The 27,706-nt window shown below is 44.3% G+C and overlaps 1 protein-coding gene and 1 non-coding gene across 2 annotated transcripts in view; one reads left to right on the forward strand and one right to left on the reverse strand.

Annotated features, from left to right (window-relative positions):
• The window catches only part of LOC130127523 (glutamate receptor ionotropic, NMDA 2C-like), a 69,463-nt gene that overhangs the window by 20,088 nt on the left and 21,669 nt on the right, over positions 1–27,706 (forward strand). Inside the window, exons 5-11 of the mRNA XM_056297189.1 lie at positions 1,675–2,015; positions 2,662–2,776; positions 8,146–8,357; positions 13,000–13,168; positions 16,114–16,267; positions 18,611–18,736; positions 20,571–20,800. Coding sequence (XP_056153164.1) covers positions 1,675–2,015; positions 2,662–2,776; positions 8,146–8,357; positions 13,000–13,168; positions 16,114–16,267; positions 18,611–18,736; positions 20,571–20,800 — 1,347 coding nt within the window. The remainder of the gene's footprint in view (positions 1–1,674; positions 2,016–2,661; positions 2,777–8,145; positions 8,358–12,999; positions 13,169–16,113; positions 16,268–18,610; positions 18,737–20,570; positions 20,801–27,706) is intronic.
• trnac-gca (transfer RNA cysteine (anticodon GCA)) lies at positions 14,987–15,058 on the reverse strand. The gene has a single exon. It is a non-coding gene; the product is annotated as a tRNA-Cys (tRNA).

Genomic DNA, 27,706 nt, shown 5'->3' on the forward strand with positions numbered 1-27,706 from the left:
TTCCTTCATAGTATAATCCAGCTGGTCTTTATGCATGCTTAATAATCCAGGTAAGAAAATCGCAGACGGTTGAATCAGTTCATCTGGACACGACGTTTATTGAGAGAAACGTTTCGTCACTCATCTAATGCTCCTTTTCCACTACATGGTACCGGCTCAACTCGACTCGACTTTTTCTTTTTCCATTACTGGAAAGTACCGGCATTTTGGTAACTGTTACCACCTTTGTCGAGGTTCCAATAAAACAAAACAAAACTGGAGTGGGTACCAAAGTCAATGCAGACCAGCTACACAGAGGGGGTACTGTTACAGCAATGGAAAACGACACTCTGCGAGTCGAGTCGATTTGGTACCATTTAGTGGAAAAGGGGCATAAGTGACCTCTTCAGTTTCAACTGACTGCAGGTATCCCCACCCTGTTGTGTGGGTGATGGGGGACATTGGTGATGGGGGACATTTGATTGTTGATATTTACCGTAAACCAACACATACTTATTAGTACTTAATGTTTGATTCTCATCATCCACTGGAGCACAAACTAGGAGTCATTAGGATGCTGTACCACCAAGCTGACAACATCCCCACCGACACAGCGGCCGGAGAAGGGGAGAAATCCCATATTAAACAGGCCCTGGTTAAGTGTGGTTATCTTAACTGGGCATTTGTCAAAGCCGGGAAGACACCCAAACAGTGCACCAGCTGATTGAAGAGAGGAGAAGGACAGAGAGGGGCATTGCTTTCAGTCGTGATGCCACTGTATTGTTTGTAAAGGTGGCGATACCTGCAGTCAGTTGAGACTAAAGAGATCACTTAGATGAGTGATGAAACGTTTCTCACTCAGTAAACATGATGTCCAGATGAACTGATTCAGTTTTCTGTGATATAATCCAGCTGCTTTTATAAATCACTCCATTGGGCTGTTTCATGGTTTTGACAGTTTTTTTTAATGTTGATATTATGGCCTCTTTCAGATCAAAATCCTCTAATTTTTCTGAATTTCAAATTCTAGGATTGTTGTTAAGACTCAGTTTTTGTCCCTGGACACCTCCATTTCGGATACACCCATTAAATCCATAGATTCTGCCTATTTCAGACTGCTTCTTTACTTATGACCACTCCCGTAATGTCAACGCCTTGTTAACAGTTAGCGTTGAAGGAGGAAGTGGTGAGTCAGTTATGTTATTCTGGTGTGTCGGTGTTTTTGATATGTTTTTGCACAGTATACCCCATAGCTGCAGTGTAGCAGGAATGGGACGGAATATTTGGCTGTTAGATTATGAAGATGCTGTCTTTACCTTCTCCTGAACAAAATGTCTTTGTATTGGTTGTGTGTTTAACATAATGACATCGAATACAAAGTGACCAACGTTTGATCCTTGGGGTTCTGTGAGCTTCCAGGAAAATGCAGTGCAAATGCCTATGGGAAGCTCGCTGTGTTGTACTCTGGACTGGACCCTTTAAATAAAAAACCAGGATTTCATTTTCAGTCCAACAGAGGCTCAAGATTACTCACTGGTTCTGACTCCACATGTCAGGTCTTGCCACTGTATTGTTCTGTGAACACGTTAGCCACCTATTCAGTGTTGAATTATACTTGGGGTTGATGTTGTTGGTGGACGTGTACTTGCTCTGTCTGTTCTGTCTCATGGGGCTCTGTTTAATCCCTGTTTCCAGGTAGACTCACAGGTCCTGCTGGCTTATTGCTCCCATGAGGAGGCTCAGTATCTGTTTCGTCAGGCGTCTGAAGTGGGCCTGCTGGGGCCAGGCTATATCTGGATCCTCCCTAGCCTGGCTGTTGGCAACCCTGACAGCCCTCCGCCAATCAGCTTCCCCGTCGGTGTGATTGGCGTGATCACGGACCACTGGAAGAAGAGCTTGCGGCAGCGGGTGAGGGAGGGTGTGGCCATTGTGGCTAAAGGGGCAGAGAGCTTCAAGAAGCAGAAAGGTTTTGTTCCTGAGGGACACAGCGACTGCGGCACGCCGGCCAAACACTCGGACAACAACACTCTGTTCAGGTGAAAGGTCAAACTGTATGCACAGTAAGGCACCTAAGTCCAAAGAGTAACTATGAAAATATATAAAGAAAATATATCAAGGTATAGCCTTGTATAGAAGTATACTGTATAGAAGTAGAGGTACTGGAGAGACTGTATTGGGTGATGAATAGCAGCGATGTAGAACATTATTGTACTATCACACGAAACACCCACACAAAGACGACCACACAGTTTTGATACTAACTCAGAGGGACACGGTGAGAAGGGAAACTGCTTAGGTATTTTGCCCCTCTGCTTCGTGTGGTCGTAAATGCAAATTGACCTTGATTCATTATTCAGTGCTCAGTCTGTCATGGTTGACTCTTAAGAGAGAGATGTCTCAGAACGAACGGTCTCTCCTCCACCAATCAGCTAACTCTATCATCCCCTAATGAGCTGCTGCCGTTCTCCCAGGATAGATTGGCGCCTTCAAGGGGGAGCTTTAGGTTTAATTAGGAGATGGTATTTGTGTGTGTGTATACACCTACTTTTGTGTGCGTGCTTGTGTGAATTGTTTGTGTATGTGTGCTCTTCTGTGTGTGTGAGTATACATATTCATGTTCACTTGGCTGTAAAATAGTCTATGCATGTTGTGTGTGTGTGTGTGTGTGTTTGTGGGATGCAGGCACATGCTGAATGTGACGTGGGAGAAGAAGGACCTGTCGTTCAACAGCCAAGGCTTCCTCACCAACCCTTCCATGTTCATCATCGCTCTGGACCGAGAGAGACTCTGGGACAAGGTATGGTGGAACAGAAATCAGGACAGGCAGATTGAGACTTTATTGTCCTCAAGGAGACTCTTTTCACCACCATTGCATGTTACACAGAACAGATAAAGACCTAAAACACAACACAAAACACTGTACAGTACCCAAACACACACGAGAAATATAAAAACACCACACACAGACCTATTACATGGATACACACAACGGGTAGGGACACCACAGAATTCACAAAAGCGATGGCACAGATGCCTATAAACAATCACATTCTCACTGTAATTTACAAGTACACGGAGAGGCGTGGTACAGAGAGAACGGGACGTCCCTTTCAACACAAGGACACAATGCCATATATACAGCATCCTGTAGGACACAGTCATCAGTCTATGAATAAATACATTATATTATACTTAAGAAATATACTCAGAATCATTCAGCATCCAATCGCTCTGTGTTCACAAGCAGCATGAAGCACAGGTCGGTAGAAGCCATATGGTAGTGACAGACCAGCAGTGAACTGGAAATGAGTGCTGTGAGACACATGAGTATCGGGAAGAAAGAAATGCACGAAATACTACATTGTGAGAACTACGGAGAATAGAGAAGAGAATTATACATAACCATATACACTGATGAGCCAAAACATTATGACCACCTGCCTAATATGCTGTTGGTCCTCCGTGTGCCAACAAAACAGTGCCGACCCGCCGAGGCATTAACTCTACAAGACCCCTGAAGGTGTCCTGTGGTATCTGGCACCAGAACATTAGCAGCAGATCCTTCAAGTCCTGTAAGTTATGAGGTGGAGCCGCTGTAGATTGGACTTGTTGGTCCAGCACATCCCACAGATGCTCGATTGGATTGAGATCTGGAGAATTTGGAGGCCAGGGCAACACCTTGAACACATCATCATGTTCATCAAACCATTCCTGAACAATGTGTGCAGTGTGGCAGAGTGCATTATCCTGCTGAAAGAGGCCACTGCCATCAGGGAATACCATTGCCATGAAGGGGTGTACCTGGGTTTGCAACAATGTTTAGGAAGGCGGTACGTGTCCAATTGACATCCGCATGAATGCCAGGACCCAGGGTTTTCCAGCAGAACATTGCCCAGAGCATCACACATCCCACCGGCTTGTGCATCCTGGTGCCATAACTTCCCCAGATAAATGGCGCACACATACACAGCCATTCACGTGATCTAAAAGAAAACAGGACTCATCAGACCAGGCGGCCTTCTTCCACTGCTCCAAGGTCCAGTTCTGATGCTCACATGCCCACTGTAGGTGCTTTTGGACAGGGATCATCATGGATACTCTGACTGGTCTGTGGCTATGCAGCCCCATATGCAGCAGGGTATGTGTGATGCACTGTGTGTTGTGACATATTCCTCCCGTAACCATCATTTAAATTCTCCGTGACTTGTACCACAGTAGACATTCTGTTGGTTCGGACCAGACAGGATAGTCTTCGTTGCCCTCGTGCAACGTGTTGGGCTTTACATGCCCAACACCCTGTCACACCAGTGTGTGGTTTGTCTCTCCTTGGACCACTGTCGGTAGGTACTCACCACTGCTGACAGGGAGCACCCACAAGGCTTGCCATTTCAGAGACGCTCTGACCCAGTCGTCTGGCCATAACAATCTGGCCCTTGTCAAAGTCACTCAGGTCTTAACTCCTGCCCATTTCTCCTGCTTCCAACATGTTGACTACGAGGACTGATTGTTTGCTTACCATCTTATTGACCCAGACCTTGACATGTGCCCTTGTTTACAGATTATCAACGTTATTCGGTTCACCTGTGAGTGGTGATAATGTTTGGCTCTTCAGTGTATGGGAGAGGTATTGAATTTTGAAATACACAATATATTTGAGCTGCTGAAATGGGGCCCTGTGATGGACTGGCGGTCTGTCCAGAGTGTCTCCCCGCCTGCTGCCGAATGACTGCTGGGATAGGCTCTAGCATCCCCGCGACCCCGATTGGGATAAGCGGCTTGGATAATGGATGGATGGATGGATGCTGCATGTTGATAATTGTTAAAACACTTAGTTGGAATGTTTCCAACTTTATTTTTTACTCAGCTGTTATCATACTCGTGCTTATAGTCATGAACTGTGATAGGTTAATGCTAACCTGAAACATAGTATGAGATATGACCTTGTCTTTACTATATAATCTTACTTACTGTCACAGATATTCAAATCCTCTCCCTCCCTTATATCTGGCCAAATCTGTTTGCTACCCTAATTGTGTTGCTGTCTTTCTTTTCTTTTTTTTGCCTCTTTTTCTCCTCAATTGTACTTGGCCAATTACCCCATTCTTCCGGGCTGTCCCGGTTGCTGCTCCGCCCCCTCTGCCGATCCGGGGAGGGCGACAGACTACCACATGCCTCCTCTGATACATGTGGAGTCGCCAGCCACTTCTTTTCACCTGATAGTCAGGAGTTTCGTCAGGGGGACATAGCGTGTGGGAGTATCACGCTATTCTCCCCAGTTCCCCCTCCCCCCTGAACAGGCGCCCCGACCGACCAGACAAGACGCTAGTGCAGCAACCAGGACACATACCCACATCTGGCTTCCCACCCGCAGACACAGCCAATTGTGTCTGTAGGGATGCCCGACCAAGCCAGAGGTGACACGGGGATTCGAACCGGGATCCCTGTGTTGGTATGCAACAGAATAGACCGCTACGCTACCTGGACGCCCTATTGTGTTGCTTTCTCACGTGTTCTCGCTCGTCCTCCAAATTTCATTGGGCCTGGTGTCTTAGGTTGGATGGTGAAAAGAGGCTATTTGTGTTTGCCTTGTGGGGCACCTCATCAGGAAAAGGGTCCCTCTTGTGTTGAAGGGTATAATCAGATGTAAGGTTATGGGAAGTAGTTTGGCATGTATTGGTCAGGTCTTAGAACAGAGTCAGAGGTTAGGGGAAAAATTAAAGTGGATAGAATATCCATACAGTGTGTAATAACACAAAATGTGTGTGTGTGTGTGTGTGTGTTGTGAAGTGGTGCCCTTCTCCTGGTGGCCATCGCAGCTATGCGAGCTAACAGCATAATCTCACAGCTACAGTTGAACTCATTTATTCCTGCCCTGGCACGGCCAGCCTAGTTTATCAATGTCACTGCCCGGTTGGTGTGTATGGGTGCGCTTGTTGCGACATGCACGTATAATTGTGTGTGCGTTTGTGAACAAGCGTGCATGTGTTATTTGGTTTTTGTGTGTTCGTGTACGTTTGTGTGAAGTTCCTCACAGAAGGCATTTGAGGGGTTCTTCGACCGAGTATGTGGCTTGTGTGTGTGTGTGTGTGTGTGTCTATTTCTGTGTGCATGTGTGTGGGTGTGTTTATTTATTTGTATTTTGAAGTCTAACAAAGTGCTGATATAACCCAGCCCCCAATACAGCATCACCTTATAAGTATCATGTCCTCATATTCAGATAGTGCTGTAGATTTCTGCATGAGGTACTGTTTGTCAGACATCACTATAGGTGTAAAGAAAAATGGCCACATGGACACAATGTGCATGCACACACACACACACACACACACACACACACACACACACACACACACACACACACACACACACACACACACACACACACACACTGCTAAAGTCACAAAATCTACTCCCTAGACTCACTCCTTGTCCTTCTTTTCTCATTAAAACCTTATCTCTCTGTGCCGGCACTTTTCCCACCATCCTCCTCTCCATCCCCTCTACACCCCCACCCCGTTAACGCCACAAAGCTCGTCCATTAAGGCGACCGGTCACGGTGTGGCATGCTCTTTTCATGCCCCTCTCCACCACTGACATCCTGACAGTTCAACATGCTTCATATATGGGAGGAGGAGGAGGAAGGGGTGTGTGTCTGCATCAGTGTTGGCCCTTCTCGTCTTGTCCAGCCGTCATCCTCCTCTGTTCCTTTGTTGTCTTTGCAACTCCTTTTTGACTCCCCCTATTCTTCTCTGCCATTTATTGTCCTTGACCGGTGTAAGCTGCCGAATCTGCTATACTGTCAGGAGGAAGAAAAGTATGTGATATACCATAAGAGTATATGTTTGCTGGTGATACATATTCGGATACTGTGTACTGAACTTTCGGTATTGGTCAGTACCAAGCACGAGTTTGATCCATTTACAGAACAATACCAACTTGGACAGTTCGTTTGGTGTGCAATCTAACTATGCCCATAATGGAGGCGTATATGTTACCGCCATGTATCAGAGAGGCAAGCTTAGCATCCTCAGATGAAGGCTGCAAACACATCTCTTTGATGAAACTTTTAATTAAAACTGCCTTTTACCTTCTCAATCACACTACCTCATCATAAAAATTTGATCATTTTTCACACTCGGCTCTTTATCTTCTTCCATCATTTTATATGCTCTTGAATAGTTTTTTCTCTCTCTCTCTCTCGTGATCGTTTTAATTGGCTTCTTTCTAATGAAAAGCACTTTGGGCTGCATTTCATACATGAGCGATGCTATTTAAATAAAGTTATCAAAGTATCCGTTTGTAATTTTTCTCTATTACGGAGATGTAACACTGCCCTACGTATGGGAAAAGGCATACCCCCCCCCGCCCCACACCACCTACACCACAGTTTGCTCTGATTGATTACATGCAGGCTCCTTAATCATATTAATCTAGATCAATGTGTGACTGCAGAACAGAGCGTGTTGCAAGCTCTGGGGATATATCGCAGGGTTGGAGCAAAATAAAGGTGCATTTTTTTGCAGGGCTGGCAGGTGGAGGTAAGTGTAGCTCTGTCGGTTGGGTTGATAAGTAAACAGAGTCCCGTTAAGGCTCTCAGAGAGTCGGTTTCACAGAGCTCAGTGCCGGCTCAGAGGGGATTACTCCTTGTCCCTTTGAACTCTGAGGTGACAGTAACACGTTTTTGGCTTGAAGGGGTTCCTGCTCATGTTCACACAATCACGCCTTACAGCATGTGTAGAGTTATGGAGGATACCTGGCCACGTCACATCTTATCGTCAGCCCGTCCCTGCCTCTCTCTCTCTCTCTCTCTCTCTCTCTCTCTCTCTCTCTCTCTCTCTCTCTCTCTCTCTCTCAGTTCTTAGTCTCGCTTTCCGTTTCTCTCTTGCACTTTTTACTTTTTACTCATTTGAGGGTTCTCTTCCTCTCCTCAGCATGCTATAATCAACTCTAGCTTCCTTTCATCCTCTTATAATTTCCTCCAGGTAGCACACACTCATTTCTTTTCCCTAAAAAATCCTTTAACATGGAGGGAGAAAGAGAGAGAGCGAGAGAGAGACATGATGTCAATAGGCAGCAGTCATGGGCGAGTCTCAAATTAACATGGATTTTAATGATGCACACCTTGATGCCCAGGCCTAAGCCAAATTCTTTCACCTCCCTCTCCAGGTGGGCACGTATGCTCGGGGGATCCTTCAGGTGCGCTATCCAGTCTGGCCTCGCTACGGCAGCTTCCTGGAGCAGGTGTCTGATGACCGTCACCTGACTGTGGCCACGCTCGAGGAGCATCCCTTCGTTATGGTAGAGAATGTGGACCCTGGCACCGGCACCTGCGTCCGCAACACGGTGCCCTGCAGGCGTCAGTCCAACCGCACCGAGAGGTATACACACACCACACACTTGCGTGCACACATACGCACATGCACACACACACACACACACACACACGAAGACAAACATACATACACACGCTCAAACATGCACACGTATGTGTATTGTGATTTACACACATAACTGCACATGAAAACACACATGAAAACACACACACACATACACAAACATATGCATACTCGATGCCAACAGCAGCTAGAGTGCACACACAAACATCTGCACACATACATCTGTTCGTCCTCTCTCTCTCTTTCTCGCTCCCTCTCTCCTTCCCTGTATCACAGTCTAGTGAGACATTTTGTTGAGGTGTCCTAGGCACTAAGGCTTTCTACGCTTCCCGTGCCTCATTAAACACAGAGTCGTGCAGAGTGCTGAATGTCTCAGCACATCCTGAAGTCACCTCCAGTTTGTCAAACACAGATCACAGCATGACAGAATACAGCCATTACAGAGCTATTACCTCCAACTGACATAATTGGATATCCACATGATTAAATGTATTAATTTCAATGAAATTTTGGAGAAAACCCACTATATGAAATCCAACTACAGGTCGGATATTCATTCTACACAGAAAAAAAAAGGTGTAGACAAGTATTTTTTTCTCATGTTTGGACCCAAATGCTATAGATTTCTTTAAATGTCGAAAAACCAGCAAACTTCCCTTTTCAATGATATACAATCATAAATTGAGTGTGTTTTGTTGACAGCCATTTTTTTCTGTCCAGCTTTAATGTTGAATAAAACAAAATGACAATTTTTCTTACCTAATTTTAGAGTAACATAGTTAAATTATGATGTGACTGATATGTAGTTGTTATATCTTGTGTACATGTAAATAATCCAAAATCTTGCGTTCAAGATGTAATCCATATACTTGATGTAATCCAAGTGTAACTGTCAGAAGGGGGCATCCGGGTGGCGTAGCAGTCTATTCCGTTGCCTACCAACACGGGGATCGCCGGTTCGAATCCCTGTGTTACCTTCGGCTTGGTCGGGCGTCCCTACAGACACAACTGGCTGTGTCTGCGGGTGGGAAGCTGGATGTGGGTATGTGTCCTGGTCGCTGCACTAGCGCCTCCTCTGGTCGGTCGGGGCGCCTGTTCGGGGGGGGGGGACTGGGGGGAATAGCGCGATCCTCCCACACACTACGTCCCCCTGGCGAAACTCCTCACTGTCAGGTGAAAAGAAGCGGCTGGCGACTCCACATGTATCGGAGGAGACATGTAGTGTGCAGCCCTCCCTGGATCAGCAGGGGGGGTGGTGCAGCAACTGGGACAGCCCGGAAGAGTGGGGTAATTGGCCGGATACAATTGGGGGGAAAAAAAAGGGGGGGTGGAGTGTGAAGTGTAACTGTCAGAAAAAGTTTCTCAACCACTTTCCGGTTCAGACTACGCCCGCTTCCGGTTCAAATCCGAGTACAGACACAAATACAGACACTTTGGTATACAGATAGTGGTGTTGTGTTACAGCTCTAGTATCAAGTATGCTGGGTGTAATGTTATGCAATGTATGGAGAGTGCACCAAATCAACTTCCGACCCACGAACTCACATCGCACCACACTCAACAGGGCGGGTTCATAAGAGATTCATGGCATGTTTAATATCTGCAGCCTATTTGTCACCAGCTCAAGAGAAACAAGCAGTCAGGCTACTCCATTCAAACACATGACGTATCCTGCACAAACTAATCTGTCAATGAATGTGGCCTGGATGCATGTGCATGTGTGTATGTATGTGTGTGCATGAATGTGTGCGCGCGTGCGTGCATGTGTGTGTACATGTGATATGTGTCTTTGTGTGTACCATACGCAGGGTGCAAGAGCGTAGCATGGATGGCATATTAATCAGAGATAGAGACATGTAGCTGGTGTTGTTGGGTGAGATGGCACATTGATTGCCCGTAAAGAAGATTTATCTGTCTAACATGGGGACATCTATCACAGCATGAGACAAACATTGCTGTCCCCTTTCTTCTTTTCTCTCCCCCTCTCACTCTCGTACTCGCTCTATCTCACTTTTCTAACTCTCTCTCTCTTTTTGTCTGTCTATGGCGCTGTTCCCTCACTGGTAAATGTGCACTCGTATGCTCAGTCATCCTCCCGCATGTCCTATTTGGATGACAGTCAAAGACAAAGTGTCAAAGAATGTGAAAGAGAGAAAAAGTGAGAGAGAGCGAGAGAGAGAGAGAGAGGGGGAGAGAGAGAAATTACCAGGACATAAACCAGTTAATAATGCTGAATGTCAATCTCATCAGTTTCCCTACAGGGCAGATGTTTAGGGTAATTGAAAGATTTTGTCTTGCTAATAAAAAAAAAGAAAAGAAAGTTGGCTTCATTTGGCAGAAACTGGTCCATTTACCAAAGGGCCACATGCCACTGACTGAGTGTGCTTGTAGCGGCCAAGGAGGCCAATTGTATATCCCAATACAGAGTCAGACTTGGCAGTGAACATGCAGCGAGCAGTGAACAACGCTGAGTGCAGGACGTTGTGGTTCTGGTGTTACCACTTGTTCCTAAATGGTCGCGGTAATGGCAGATTAAAGGATCCGCAGCTCTTCTTCCTCCATCTGTTCCCTCTCACCCTTCTCTCTTTTGCACCTCTTGAAAACCCGTGCCCTGTCAAAAACCCTGTCTGGCTGCTTGGTTTGCGTTCCTTATCCGACTTTCCACGTCTCCCCGGGCCAACTCCCTCATGGTGCTTCCTTCCACACTGCACTAGTTTTTGGGCATTTTGAGCCATGCGCACAGCATGGCACAGCTGCTGTTAATCCTCAGAGGGGGTGTGTCACCCCGTGTGTGCAGTGGTTGTGTTAGCATGTGTGCATTGTTAGTGGAGTGTATGTAATGATGACAGGTGGCCACATCCTTCAGTCTACAGCAATTAATTCACTCCGCCTCTATCAGAGCTATTGACTCCAGTGAAAATAATGAGCCTTAAATGCCAGAAAAATGATCCAATACACATGTTTTGAGGGGTGAAAAGCCCTGAAAACTATTGACTGGAATTTTAAATGATCATGTTTTTTCCCCCCTGTCTAATCTCATGCTCTTTTGTACATCCATTTGCTCTCTTTTTGTCATTTTTCATCTCCTGTGCTGACTCACGGATAAGCTGAAGCATTCTTTCTCAATCAACTTTGCATGTGCGCACACACACACACACACACACACACACACACACACACACACACACACACACACACACACGCGCACACACACACAACCACCATGCATCACAGCTCTTAGCTCGTAGTCCTCCATGGTGGCAGTTGCATGGATGGTGAAGAGGAGAAGGAAAGAGAGAGCAATTCTTTCTCAGCACGCACATTTTGCCCTAAATCTTTGTTTTAGCAAACTTGTCCACCTCCTTTTCAGTAAGTCTGTCTTTGAGTCATGTTGCCACGGCCTCTCCACCTCTCCTTAGGTGGCCCTTCATTCATCTCCCTTTTTCCCTTATTTTTATCTCGCTGTCTTGCTCGTTTTTCTCTCTCGTCTCTCTTTCCCGCTCTCTCTCTTTCTGTTTTGTTGTTTGCTTTTACACCCCATTAAGCAGTGAGGCCAAAGGGAGGATCATCACTGTTTTGGTGTGTGTGTGTGTGTGTGTGTGTGTGTGTGTGTGTGTAAACATGTGTATGCGTCAGTATTTCTTCATACATTACAAACCTTAATGTCTTTTGATTAGAGGCTGTCTCAAGTAGCAATCTGCATGTGTGTGTGTGTGTGCGTACGTGCGCATGATTGTGTACATGGTTGCACCTTTTAGGTGGTTTCTCTTTCTGTCTGAAAGACACTCTGTTAACCTACATTGATCTTAGCTAATGAGCCAGGCATCTCCCGTCCTTCACTTTGCTGCCATAGTCTAACGAGTCGCTGTACAGACATAGCAGGGCACAATTTAGCACCCACCCTGTAAGATAAAACAAGATGCCACAAGAAGGCTGTGGACCGTGTTCACCTTTTTCTATCTTTTTTTGGAGATAATGTGGCCTTGTCTTCTGCTGAGAACACAAAGAAAGCAGCTCGCTGTGTGTCCTTGGCAGCTGCTGCTGTCAGGAAATGGAAGTTAATTTCAGCACTTAACCACTGACAGTACCTCAAATTTCCCGGGTGATCTGCTGAGGCGACGCGACCCCGGAGAAGCAGCTAATGATGAGAGAGCGAGAGAGAGAGAGCAAGAGAGAGAGAGAGAGATCTGCTCCCATATCTAGTCTATATAGGGACTACCAACTTTTCTGTACTTATATTCGTCTACTTTCTTAATATTCACTCCGGCTGTTCTTAAAACCCCTTGTTTCCTTTGTTGTGATTGGGTTGCTCACATTAAAAAAAGCGGCAGATGTAAAGAGTCCCCCTGAAAATCTAACTTGGCTGCTTTTCACCCACCTAGCAGCCGCTACCCATTACTTTTGTATGAACAAGGTGTTGGCAGTCAAACAACACATCTGAAAAGTGTCCGTTCATCATAGCACACGGCCTTAGTCGTATGACTTGAGAAACAGTCCAGGCCGTAAGAGGTGCAAATGTAAAAATTGGTTGTCTTTTAATGTATCGGTTTTCACTTACAACTTTAATACCATGTGTGTGTCCTCTCACCTGTGTCCATGTGTATTTCTGAATGTCTTCATGCAGTATTATTGGCTATTCAGAGTCCTACACCAAACTGTGCTGTAAAGGTTTCTGCATAGACATCCTGAAGAAGCTCTCCCGCACCATCAAGTTCTCCTACGACCTCTACCTGGTCACCAACGGCAAACATGGCAAGCTGGTCCGCGGGATCTGGAACGGCATGATCGGAGAGGTGAGGCAGAGTGCTTGGTTGGTTTTAAAGGAAGGATAAAGGCTTCCGCAGAAAATGTACCATTCAGTGCATTGGTGCCACCACCAGTGTAAAAGTAGCATTAACAAAGTTTCTCGCCAAGCATAATATGGTGTATGCATTAGATAAAGGACTTTTAAAGCTACCTGTTTTTGCACTGTGTAGTTATTGTATGTTTAAACGTGAACTACTTTAACAATGCAGTTATGGATCAAATCACTGCAATGTAAGTTTCCCACAGATTTTTTTACTATGGTTGGTGAACCCAAAACCCTATAGGGTGATCAAGAAGCATGAAGCTCAATTAAGACAGTTATCACAATTAGAATATCTAAATAGATACTGTTTACATCATGGATTAAGTCTCAGCAGCAGCTGACAGCTACACAACTGAGTTAAGTACTTGTCAGGACCACTTAAACGTTAAAAATTGAGGAACATGTGTAGCGAATTCGCGGGGGCAGCCCGGGAACCACCGGGTTCCCGAGGGTTAGCAAGTCTACTTATCCGTGATCGTTATACATGCAACAATGCTTCAGTCAGAAATACGACCAACTGTTGTACAATACTGATAATGATGGCAAATGTTTGTTTTTTTAAACTTGTATTTATTGGATTTTGCATTTTACAAATCACAGAACCAACCATGAAATAAATCCAGTATAATTCCCATCCCTACCCTGCTCCCTAACATGTACCCCCCCCCCCACCACCACCACCACCAATCTCACCTGTGGTTTGAAGTCTAGTTAGATTATATTTGACCCGGTCGATCAACACATCTCTTCAGTGGAGTTTACAACCAAAAATTCGCTACGAGACAAGTTGAAACTTGGAACTAACTTGCAAAAGAATGTGGCCTGCAACAAAAATATGAATGGGGATAGTAATAGTTAGTTAAAGTTCTAGTATTGATGAAACGGCAAAAACATAAAAAAAAACGAGAGAATTTGGAGCCGTCCATGGGTGCTTCAACAGAATACTCAGGAGTTTATACAAATGTATGCCGTGAATTTAAGGCAGGAGAGGAGTTGGTCCGTCCAAACTCCGTCACTTCACCCGTCTGACATTTTGTAACTGACTTGCGACCGAGTGACTTTGCTACGAGCTGATTGGCTGTTAAAACAGGTGACGTTCTAAAACCAGCCACAGGCGACTTGACAAATTGAGTCGCGGGTGACGGCATCAGCCGGTTTGATTCCAGCTGAGACGGTGTAGTCTACACCGCTGCAACTTTTCTCTGCAGCATCCTGAAACGGTTGTCTCTGGTCCCGGCGGTTTGCACGCACACTTAAATGGCGCAACGTTATCTAGGTCACTGATAAAGTCGAATGTTTTCCTGCATCGCAGCAGATACTACCAGATTTTTCACTACACAAAATTGGGTTTTCAATACAGGTTACGCAAGTCTTTCAAATGAAATAAACACCATATTGTCTGTGAAAAAGTAGCATCGCCATGGCAATACAGACGGCGGCGGCCATTATCCGGTGTTGCTGCATTAGGTGGCTCCCAAGGCTCTTACTGACAGTTCACGGCCAGGCTTATTCACATTTTTCAGCGAGGGAGCCTTCTATAATAAAAGTCACAGTAGCGTGAGACGTGGCCTGATTAAATCACATTTCTGTTAAACTGCAAGTTTGTTGAACACACTACTTTGTTGTAACCCATTTCATATGGCCTGAAGTGGCAGAGTTTGTACGTGCTTCTTTTTTATTTTTATGCTACGAGTATTAAGGAGTTAAGCTAATTTTGCATTAACATGGACTCCGGGTCTATAAAGTTAAAGCTATGAGAAACAGGGGGCACCAGGATTTGAACCTGGGACCTCTTGATCTGCAGTCAAATGCTCTACCACTGAGCTTTACCCCACCTGCATGTTCTATACTTGGATAACCCATCTATATTTGGACAATAAACAGGCCTTCAAACCAGAGTACTGGATCTGACCTGTAATTAAACAAACTTGTGCCACAATGGACCATAAATACAAGTAGGTCTGTGGCGAGAGCAGGTATCGTTCAGGACTTCGAGTGTCATTTGAGTGCAGTCACTGCTGTAAAAAGACTACTGTAATATAGAGACTATATGGTTTTGCTGGTTGGATCAAACAGTGGTGCTACAGTATACAAGTGACCACCAGCAGCACACGGTAGAGGATACTCCTTTGATGGGTCTCTAACTAGGTCAACGGTGTGAGGATGTGGAGGCACATATGGTGGAAACACACACACACACAGACACACACACACACACACACACATACACACACACACACACACACACACACACACACACAGCTGTATCTCAGTGTGAATGCCCCGAACAGGTGTTTCTCCGGAGAGCAATCCTGCCTGTACTGCTGTGCCTGGCAGCGGTGCTGTGTGTGTGTGTGTGTGTTTGAGTTTGTGTGCATGTATATGAGAAAGTAAAGTGTGTGTATGCGCTACATTTGTCAAAAGAAAAAAAAAATCACCACACAATTAGTTCTCAGCAGAAAGGAATCTATGGAGGACTCTGAATTCTCAGTTCACTCCAGGATGCGAAAGTGATGAGAGATTTTCTCCTTTATCCCCACAGACAGCCTTTGTCAGTCATACTTTTCACTGACTTCATACTACAGTTGTAGCAAAGCGTCTTCCATAGTCAATGGGGATTGTTGAAAAAAATTCAAATTTTGTTCATCTGCAAGATATGGCCGAGTAATCAGTCTTTTGGGAGGAACATGTTTGTACGTAAATAATATCTGGCAAAGAAAATGTGTGGGTACTTCCAGTGGTACAATTGTCTTTAATAACATGGGAGAAACTACAGTACTATTGTAACTCTACTGCCCTGTACGCTTTTATAAGTCCTTTCTCATATATATATATATATATATATATATGGATTGTTTTCTTTCTATTTCTATTTATCTGCTCGCCCAGGTGGTCTACGGACGAGCTGACATGGCCATTGGCTCCCTCACTATCAATGAGGAGCGATCTGAGATCATTGACTTCTCTGTGCCGTTCGTTGAGACGGGCATCAGCGTCATGGTGGCTCGTAGCAATGGGACTGTTTCTCCGTCAGCCTTCCTTGGTGAGAAAAGTACATTCCTAGTGTGTGTATGTGTGTGTATGTGTTTGTTTGCATTTATGTGTGTTTGAACTCATGTATGTTGGTATTCCCTCATACACTACACACCTTAATGTCTTGATTAGAGGCTGTCTCAAGTACTCAGCCATCTGCAAGTGTTCATACGTGTGTGCGTGTTTGTGTGCACATGCATGTCTGTGTGTGTGTATTTGTAAGTGTATGCGTTTATGTATGCATGTGTGTGCCCTGACAATTAAGATTTGTGATCCATCTTAGCTGTACTGCACATGTTTCCATTAACTCTGATATCGCCACAGAGGCCTACCAGGACTATCCTTTACGTGTCAGTCATGTTCCCGCTCCCCTCAGGATTTGTGGGAGAACCCAATTACTCCCAGAATGTCTCTGCTGGCCTACTTTAGTGAGTTCTGTCTCTGGTCTGCAGACGCTTCTGGAAACTTACCACTCAGCTCTTATCCCACTGATAACTGTGGCCTACAACGTAATCCCTTTATAGACAGCACACACACACACACACACACACACACACACACACACACACCTAAATCCCTTTCCAAGACAACCCTGGAACAACAAAATGTAATGACAGAAGTGCACATTCCAGTACTCCCCACTTAGATTACAAAAAAGGTTTGTTTCATACATTTCTTTGCTCACACTTTATGATGAGTAGCTGTATACAGTGAGAAATAAGGTACTTACAATACTACTACTACTAATAATAATAATAAATCAATCTTATATAGCGCTTTTCTAGCACTCAAAGTGGCTTTACAATAAACGGCGGTGAAACAAGACAACAGATAAACATAACACAGACAAACAGGGGTGGATGGGAAGGGGGGTTACGAGAGGGAGAAGCGGCAGCCGCACACGACGCCAGCAGTACTCTCCCACTTAAACAGACACAAAAGGGCAAGAAAAACAAAACACAGCACTGTAGACGTTGATTTTCTGTAGGGGTTTACTCCCGTAGCCTATTCCTCTCCCGAGGTATCCACTAGGCAGTGGCACTATTTAACCCATGGCTGGGAGCTGGTTCATCAGGGAATAGCCACACATCGGTGGGCCTGCGTACCGCACGTCTAGGGGCCAGACCTCCTCCGAGTCCTTTGTAGTTCAGCCAAGGTCCAAGGTGTACCCAGTTATCGTGTGTCGCCACGAGGAGGTGCTACATAGAGCTTGCTGTTGGAGAGGCTATGTACTGGCAGGGAGAGACTTACATGCTCGGCTCTCCTGTTCGCATTTCTGCTAGCCAGCGGTGAAGGTTGAGAGTGAGACGTGACAGGCACAGAACACTACACCACCAAACTAGAAGCTTCACAACAACCCCATTTCTTACACAAGAATGTCAGACACACATACTTATAAGCTCTTACAACTTGTTAACATTAGCAGATGGCTTCAAAATATTAATAACTGTTTCATATTTTTGAAAACTGAAAAACACATGGAAATGTAAAAATCAAATAAAATGAGATTTTACACCTGACATTTCTGAACCTGATGGTTAGGTTAGGACAAATATTTTGCTCTAGACACTTTTGTCTCGTATTAGGAAGAGATTAATTTTAGATAAAAAAAAAGGGAGAGGGGTGTCTAGGTGGCATGGTGGTCTATTCCATTGCCTACCAACGGTTCGAATCCCTGTGTTGCCTCTGGCTTGGTTGGGCGTCCCTGAAGACACAGTTGGCCGTGTCTGCGGATTGGAAGCCGAATGTGGGTATGTGTCCTGGTCGCTGCACTAGCGCCTCCTCTGGTCAGTCAGGGCACCTGTTCGGGGGGTGGGGGGAACTGGGGGAATACCATGATCCTCCCACGCCAAAAGCCTCACTGTCACGTGAAAAGAAGTGGCTGGCGACTCCACATGTATCGGAGGAGGCATGTGGTAGTCTTTAGCCCTCCCCAGATTGGCAGAGGGGGTGGAGCAGTGACCGGGATGGCTCGGAAGAGTGGGGTAATTGGCCAGATACAGTTGGGGAGAAAAAGGGGGAAAAATCCACAAAAAAAAACAGGAAAGGAAGGCACTAGATGCAACATGCTAAGCCATATCAATAAAATGGTTATTAATGCTTAGAAGTCACCTTCTAATGTAAACAAATTTGTTGTAAGAGTTTTATAAGGGTCCTGTAACTCATTTGATAACCACTATATCCAGATGCTCGTTACAAAGCATTCCGTTTTTTTCAACTTTAATCCCTTCTCCTTCTGTCTTTCCTCCTGCCACATGTGGTGACTGACCTCTATCAGTAGCTGAGCTTCAGAAAGAGGAGCTGCAGAAATGTTCCTGTAACCCTCTCTGTTTCTCTGCATCCCCTCCATCAGAGCCCTACAGTCCAGCAGTCTGGGTCATGATGTTTGTGATGTGCCTCACTGTTGTGGCAGTGACCGTCTTTGTGTTTGAGTACTTCAGCCCCGTTGGATACAACCGCAGCCTGGTCAGTGCTAAAAGTGAGTCACACACCTTGTCTTTCCACACACGTGAGCTTCTCTACCCAAAGTACAGTGAATGATAATGACATTCAGTGTGTGTGTGTGTGTGTGTGTGTGTGTGTGTGTGTGTGTGTGTGTGTGCGCATGTGTGTTTAGGTGGGGTAAATTAAAAACAGGAGGGGACCATACCACTGAGGTGAACATTCATGGTATACCCTGAGAGAGGGTGGGTGGGCTTTTGGGCCCCATGAAAAAATAGTATATTGATGAATAAAAAGTTGTTAACCTTATGTGCTAATATTTTTTGAGGGGCCCCTGTCATACAGCGGGCCTTGGTTTCATTCTTACTTTTAACTTTTAGCTTGCAATATTTCAACCAAGCCCACTTTTCAACCAAGTGTTGTCTGGGCTGAAACTGGGCTAAATTTGGTTTAAAATTGAAAGTCTAGTAGACGTCTAAATCATAGCCTAAATTTGTTTGGACGATGCATAATTATGTGATGCTCAAGTAAACAGTTTGGTCTAAAAGTGGGCAACTTTCAGGGGGTGTTCGTAGCGATCTATTCTGTTGCCTACCAACACGGGGATCGCTGGTTTGAATCCCCGTGTTACCTCTGGCTTGGTTGGGTGTCCCTACACACGTGTCTGCGGGTGGATGTGGGTATGTGTCCTGGTCGCTGCACTAGTGCCTCCTCTGGTTGGTTGGGGCACCTGTTCAGGGGGAGGGGGAACTGGGGAAATAGCGTGATCCTCCCACGCACTACGTCCCCCTGGCAAAACTCCTCACTGTCAGGCGAAAAGAAGTGGCTGGCAACTCCACATGTATCGGAGGAGGCATGCAGTAGTCTGCAGCCCTCCCCGGATCGGCAGAGGGGGTGGAGCAGTGATTGGGACAGCTCAGAAGAGTGGGGTAATTAGCCACATACATTTGGGGAGGAAAAAAAAAGGGGGGGGATAAAAGTTGACAACTTTTAGCCAGATATATGAGCTAGTTGAGAGCTAATGTTTAGCTGCCACGTTGAAATCAGGCCTGGTGCTCAGTGGGAGAAAGGTATATCTTCTCCAGGAACTGAAAAATGTGATCCTCCAGATCTTGCTTGCATTTCATTCCATTTCCAACCCTAAAGAGAGCCAAAAAATAATTTTTTGAACTGCACTACAATTTTTCTCAAGCATTTTTCATTCCCATTACTGTGCCATACCAGGACCAGGAGTTTCTCAACAGGATTTTGGGGATTGGGCTAATCAATCCTAGAATGCAGGGCTGACAGAGCGTGCCTTGTCTCCTGGTCCGAAAGGTCATTTCCCTGTTTTAATTAGTGTTTGTCGCTACGCTAATCGAACTGTGATTGATTGCGCTGGCTCCCGCCGCTGTTGCACATGAGCAACAGTGGCAGGGAACAATGGAAACAGACCGAAGTTGTGAACATTTTCTGTTGTTTGAAAGTTTGGAGAAGGGCATGGGATGGCTCATGAATACTTATCGTGTAAAGCATTGACATTATTATTATTATTATCATTATCATTATCATTATTTTATTTTTTATTTTTTTTACTTGACGGACATTGTGTAGAAGCAACATGTGAAGTGCATGATTCTTGTTTTGCTGTGGCAGGTAATCCTTCATTACGTGTGTTTGAATTTGGACCATTTCCATCTCCATCATCTTTTTCTCAGCAATAAAGTTCTACATTTACACATTTAAAACACGTCTTCATTCAAACACAGAAGACTTGGCTCTGTTATGGCTGGAAGAGACATGAGAATACTTAAACAGACTCTCTCTTACCTCTCTTTTTTGCTATTTTTTTCATTTCGAAATTTTTCCACCTTTCACCATTTTTTCCAAAGCTCCTGGAGGTCCAACATTCACCATAGGAAAGTCAGTGTGGCTGCTTTGGGGAATCGTCTTCAACAACTCCGTCCCCATTGAAAACCCCAAAGGAACCACCAGTAAGATCATGGTCCTGGTCTGGGCCTTCTTCGCTGTCATCTTCCTGGCCTCCTATACTGCAAATCTGGCTGCGTTTATGATCCAGGAGCAATATATTGACACGGTGTCCGGACTTTCTGACAAGAAGGTAAGAAATTCATGTGTTATAACATAGATAATCACCTCAGAGTGACTCTGTGGACAGACAGTCATTGAGAGTAATGGTTTGCGCTCACACATGCAAAGTGTTTTGCGGCTTGGCAGGTCAGGACACTGAGTGCGCGCAATATTGTGCTTGAATCCAACTCATGACAGATGTCATCCTCTCCCTCTCTCTGGCGCTTTCTCTTCACCGTAGACTGTCTAAAAAAAACCCCACGAATTGAACATGTGAAGTCCAAGTGCTTTTATGTGGATATCTTTGTCCTTTTCTTACCAGCAGGAAGCACAGTAGCCTGAATGACTAATCAATTACTGCCATCTGCCAATACAGATGGTGTCTGTGTCCTGTCAGAGGCCTTTCTGTTCATCAATACTTTCCATCTCCCATCTTGCTCACACTGTTAATACAAGATGGCAAAATGTTAAATGACAAAGAGTGGGGGAAGCCATAAATGCTAACAACGCCTACACTCTTTCTTATACTTCTACGCATGCGCTCTCTCTCCCTCTCTCTCTCTCTCTCTCTCTCACACACACACACACACACACACACACACACACACACACACACACACACACACACACACACACACACACACACACATCACCCTATACTTGTGGGGTCCCCTCATTGACTACATTCATTCCCAAGCCCTTAGCCCTAACCTTGACCATCATAACTACTACATGCCTAGCCTTAACCCTTACCCTAACCTTAACCTGATCCCAATTCTAACCTTTACCCTAAAACCAAGTCCTAACCATAAAATAGACCCTTTTCCCCATGGGGACCCTTAAAATGTCCCCACAAGGTAGGTGGTTTCAGGTTTTTCTATCCTAATGGGGACCAAATGTCCCCTTTAGGATAGAAAAACCTGGTACACACACACACACACACAAAATTGCTCAGGCAGGGCCTCATGGAAGCTTAAAAATTATCCTTTTAATTCTTCATAGATATTGAAAACAACTCCCAATTCCCCTGGCAAGGATTAACACAGCTACCTCAGCGCTCTATGGGCATATTTATAACTGGCTATATTAACTTAATACAAATGCTTGTTCACTACAGAGTACAGGACAGGACTGATAAAGATCACCACCCGTGTTAGGACTGTTGAGCCCAACCACCCACTAATACTGTGATCCCATTCTGAAGGATTAGATTGGTTGAGAATATGAGTTGAAATGTGTGGCTGTGTTTGCATCCCTCGGGATTTAATGCTGAGCCACTCTGGCCAGTTGGTACTGGTGTTTGAACAGTTGATTATACCAGAGAGAGGTGTGGTAAATGTGGTAGGTGTGATAAAGCCCTATTCTATGCAGTAGCTCCAAAATTGACAGCAGATGTATGGACATACACAGACACAGACACACACACACAGAGCTACTGCACACCTATTCTTGTGCTCTAGCTCTAAAATGGGCAGCAAACATATGGCCATGAATACATTACACAACCCATCACATTTTCCAGATAACATTACCTAGATACAGTACGCATGATAGTACCACGAGTAAATGGGGTCAAACAGTCAATAATCTTGGTTTCTGCCTTACTGTAGACATTACTTAATACTCTAAACTTTGAATGAACACAGTTTGAACTGGCCTGAACTTATCTATCAGCAATGAAGTGATCCGAACAGATAAACACTGACCGATATCAAATTTAATCAAATTGCGTTAAATGGAATGGCATCCATTTGAATCAAACTGTACTGAGTGGAACTGCTGTGATTACATCAGATGGAAAGAATAGATGGCTCTCAATTCAATCTACTCAGTTGGATAGTCTCTTGTTCTTTTATTGGTTTCCTCCCTGTCTCGTCCTCTTTTTTCCAGCTCTTCCACCTGTGTGTCTCTCCTTTTCTTTCCTTTCCTCCTGTTTTTTTGTATTCAATCTTTTCTTTTTGTCTTTCTCCTCACCCTCTTTTCCATCCCTCCTCTGCAGGTCCTTTTCCCCTATCCTCCTCTTATCCATCTCGTATCCATCTTTCTTCTCAGTATCCTGCCTTTTCTCTCTTCTCTATCTGCTCGTTTCTCTCTCTCCTCTCATCACATTTCCTCTCTTTCTCTTTCATTTGTCTCCTTCTCACTTTCATCACCACCTCCCTCTATTTCTTCTCTCTTTTCTGCCAGCTCCCTCTTTCATCACATCTCTTTGTTTCTTCCTCCCTCCCTATTTTCCATCACTTCTTTTCCTTCCGCTTTCTCTTGTCCCTCTAAACAGTGGCGGTTCTAGGAATTTATAACTGGGGTGGCCCAGGGGTGGTAAAGGGATGTCTAGAGGTGGCCACAATTTGTTGTTAATGTGTGCACACAGCGCGCAGAACTTTTTATATGCATTAACATTCTACTAATAATAGGCTAAAACATAAATTGATAGGCTACATGCATACACATAACTGTAACAGTTATGCTGAGACTGACCATCAACAGTCAGTCTCCTATGTTGCAGAACCTTTATAGTCAAGTAGGTTAACATCAACGTCCATCCATCCATCCATTATCCAAACCGCTTATCCTGCTCTCAAGGTTGTGGGGATGCTGAAGCCTATCCCAGCAGTCATTGCGCAGTAGTATAAGGAAAAATAATAATAATAAGCTGATGTCATGCAAGCTATACCTCAGTGTTCGTAGTTTGGTGACGAGTCAGATGAGATGAAGTTAGATATCAGGCTGAAGTGCCTCCTTAGCTACCACATGAACCTATCCACATTGACTATAGATATCCTTCCAGGCTATTTGTTAGATATGAGGTTGTGGCAGACTGTCTCAGGTTGTAGTCTTTGGCTATACATGTTACACACTGTGGCCTAATACAGTCATTCTCGTCCTTTTTTGGCCTAAAAGTCAAACCAGAATCACAAGACACACCAACTCACAGTAATCAATTATCCATGATTATATTGTCATTAGAGATATTTCCCCTATATGGCACACTGACAAATGATTACATCTGACAGGCTGCAAATACATCACTCACCACTCATCAAAAATGTGTGCTACGCATTATTGTTCAGATTAAATAAGAAAAACAGCAAAAATAATTATGATTATTATGATAAGCCAATGTATTTTATGATTTGGGGAGGATATCAAGGCCTACGACTGATGCAGTAAAATAACATGTGCCTTGTTGTGCAATCAGAGATTGCAGAAAATAGATGAGAACAGTGCAATGTCAACAATAGCACAAGAAGCACTTCAATGCAGAAGTAATAGGTATCTGATTAACAAGTGCAGATATTGTACAGTATTTGCATTTATCTCTTATCGGGTTTAAACAAGTGGCATGTTCATATCACCAGCACCTCCAGAATTTACAGACTGAAAGGAGAGGTGTGGACTTGGGTAACAGACATCAAAATAAATGGGAAGGGAGGGAGAGAGAGAACATGAGAGAGAGAGAGAGAGAGAGAGAGAGAGAGAGAGAGAGAGAGAGAAAGAGAGAGCGAGAGAGAGATTTGATTTTCAAAAGCACATTTATTTAGTTTACATTCCAGCCCAACAGCTGATATTCAAACTTATGTCTTATTGTAATCCAGTTTATAAAACGAAAGTTTCAGAAAATTTCTCATTGAGTGGTTCAAACAATGTATTTAAAACAAAACAACAGGTTTTCAAATCGTCCACACTCTGTAAAACAATGAACATTGAAAAAATGTTTCTACTGCAGTGCAGAAAGAACAAACATTGGAGAGAGACAAACATTGGGGAAAGAGAGAGAGCGAGAGAGATACAAAATGGACTGGGCAATCAGAGCAGCCCTAATCTTTCAAGGGTAGAATTGAACTTTCAGTTTACAAAAAATACTAGCTGATGCATTATGTGGCTATATCAAGACTGCAGAAACTGAAAAAAATCACTCTAAACGTAGCTGTCCCATTTACGTCACAACTTCAGGGAGTGAGAGGGAATTACCCAAATCTACTGCACAGCTAACATTATCTGTAGGAGGGGTACCAACAACATTCTCTTCAGGCAAAGCAGGCCAGGCCAGACAGGCACGATAGATGGTCTAAAAACAAACATGTTAGGTAGAAACAAACATGCTGGCCAAACACCCACCACATAGCGAAGTGGAAGCCAATGACGTGGCAGAAATTTTGGGGTGGCATTTGAGGTGGCCAATCAGATTGTAGGGGTGGCACTGGCCAACCTGGCCATCCCTTTAAAACTGTACATGCTCTAAAATGTATTACTTTATGAACTGTTAGGGAAGGGGGGGGTCTTTCTGCACGTGATGTTCTTTCCTAGCTGTTTGCATTGGTATCCATGATGATTCTATACATTACATATGCATTGAGTAACATTACACTGATGCATATTGATTAGGGGTGTCACGATTCTCCAAATTCATGATTCGATTTGACTTTCGATTTTAAGATCATGATTAGATCCGATTTTCGATTCAACCATTTTTCTTCATCACTGGCAGCTATGCCATTGTTAAACTATCGAGTCTTGACTTGTAAAAACCAACAGATCATTGTTTTTATGCCCTGTCAACTGTTATTTACATTTTCAATTTCTTCTTTAAAGATAGACTACATGGTATCAAATGTATATAACGCCATATTTTTTTTCTTGGAATGTACTAACACACTAAGGCCATATGGTCAAATTTAAATAATTTATTCAAAATGCAATAACAAAAACAACATAAGCAATGTAGCATAGGCTAAAAACTGTAGTTTCTCCATCAATGGCACATTCATTGTTGACATAACTCACGGGGACGGCAAAATGTTTTCACACCAGTGACTTCAGCGAAGAGGGATTTTCCAGTTCTGTTGTTTCTGTCATCTCCGACTCCGGCAGTGGCCATGGTGTCTTGAAAAGTGCAGCTGCAGGCTACCATAAAGTACGGAGCCCGGGAGGTGACAGGGACGTAATTTTTTTTATAAAGCACTTTAGAAAAAAAATTACGTCCCTGTCACCTCCCGGGCTCCGTAGTTAAAGGACCACTTCGTCGATTGTCATCCTTATCTCTACCTATCCAAATTCGGGATACTGTGAAAAACACCTGAATGTTCTCTGCGTCTCAGGGATGTAGTTGCAAAATCTGTTCTTCTTCCGGTACTAGTGTCGTCATTTGACACGTCAGTGACGTAATTGGTGACAAGGAATAACTACTGGCAAATTCAATTTGGATTTCTAGTCTCCTCCTCCAGGGGTGTGCTTTAGATGCCACTCAAAAACAAAACTTCCTTGTTCCCTTGCAAACAAGCTATGTTTCCAACAGCGAAAACAACATCCCAAAATATGAGTGCAGAGGATCTTATGGACGAGGATACATTTTACAGTGTTTTGACTGACTCAGATATTCAACCATATTTATTTGAGCCAGACTATACGACCGAAGAAAAGCAGCAGAGAGAGGCTGAGGTTTGCTCGTATTGCATTATTTTGCAAGGTTCCGTACCTGTGATGGCTGCTTAGTTCCGATGTCAAGGAAATAAAAGTCTCTACTGTAGTAAGAGAACCCAGCTCTGTTTCTCGCCCACAAGGCACACCCACCCTTACCACAATGCAGAGACACTTATCTTAACCAGGGCATGTAGGAGAGATCCCTATAGACTAGGAGGGCCAAGAGTGAGAGAGAATTCAGGGTTACATTAGCCGAGCAAGAGGATATGGCCGGTAGCGACATCCAGAACCTCAGCTGTCGAGTGCAAACAGTGACTGCAGGTGCTGTTGCTCAAATTGCCCTCAGATGTCAACAGAAACTGAATCATTCTGCTGCAAGGAATTTCAGCATGGGCCATTTTTTTTGTTGGATTCTGTCGCCAATGCCAACCCCGAGGCAGCCAATGTGTGAGTACTACTTGTGCTGGATACTTTCTTCAGGATCCCGAAGATAAACTGGAAAAGACAACCAAGACCAGCAGAGCCAAGAGGGCAGATTACCATTGAGTGAGTATTTTATCACATAACGCTATGTTTTGGCCAACAAATTAATAGCTATAGGCTAGTGTGGTGATACACGGTACACATTTGTAATGATTGCGTGGCAACCTCTTGTTACGCAGATAAATTCTATAGTATATTTTCCAACGTCTCACTAAATTTCCTGTTGCAAGTACATTGCGCTATCATATTGTACAAAAAGTTGCAGAAACCGGCACATTTGCATAACAACCAAAATCAGCAATCTGTTTAATATGCATGGCAATTTGCACACGAAACCTGTGTTAGATCGCCGGTTTCGGTCGTTATGCAACGGTGCTGTTAATAAGGGTGGAGATACCTACAAGTCAGCAGAGACTGACGAAGTCACTTAAATGAGTGATGAAACATTTCCCCACCAAACTTTGTGTCCAGATGAAGTGATTCAACTTTCTGGGAATAGCTGCTAACGTCGGAGTATATGATCAGTACTTGTAGCTTATTGATGAATAACCACCTTCTTTCCTGTCTTTTGCTCTCTGCAGACAATATTATCTGTCTGCTTGTCATTTGTGGCTGCTACATTGAGAGAAACTTGGCAAAGGGAACCGCATCGTCTTGCCTGCCTTTGTCGTACATCACATCAGAGCCAAATATCCTTCCCCCTATGGTCAGTACAGAGGGCATGCTGAAGTGGATGAAGCAACGGACGAGCTTTGACCAAGTGATATGCAAGCCTTTGTGGACACTTTTACCTTGAAGCTTGTTTAGACTGATCTTGGACTTTGTGTTGTCAAATTATGATCTGCAATATGCTGAATATTTATTTGAAAATCGAATAACATGTAACATGTGTGGGAAGATGGGGGCGCGAACTCACGTTTGCGGCAGCCTCACCTAGTGCCCACCATACAGTGTCTTTGTCGGTGTCTGCGTCTAAATTTGTGTCTTCGTGTGAAGTTTTTTTATTTTGTTCGTCGATTTTTTTCATTTGATG

Source organism: Lampris incognitus, chromosome 17 (genome assembly GCF_029633865.1).
Source record: "Lampris incognitus isolate fLamInc1 chromosome 17, fLamInc1.hap2, whole genome shotgun sequence".
Lineage (NCBI taxonomy): Eukaryota > Metazoa > Chordata > Actinopteri > Lampriformes > Lampridae > Lampris > Lampris incognitus.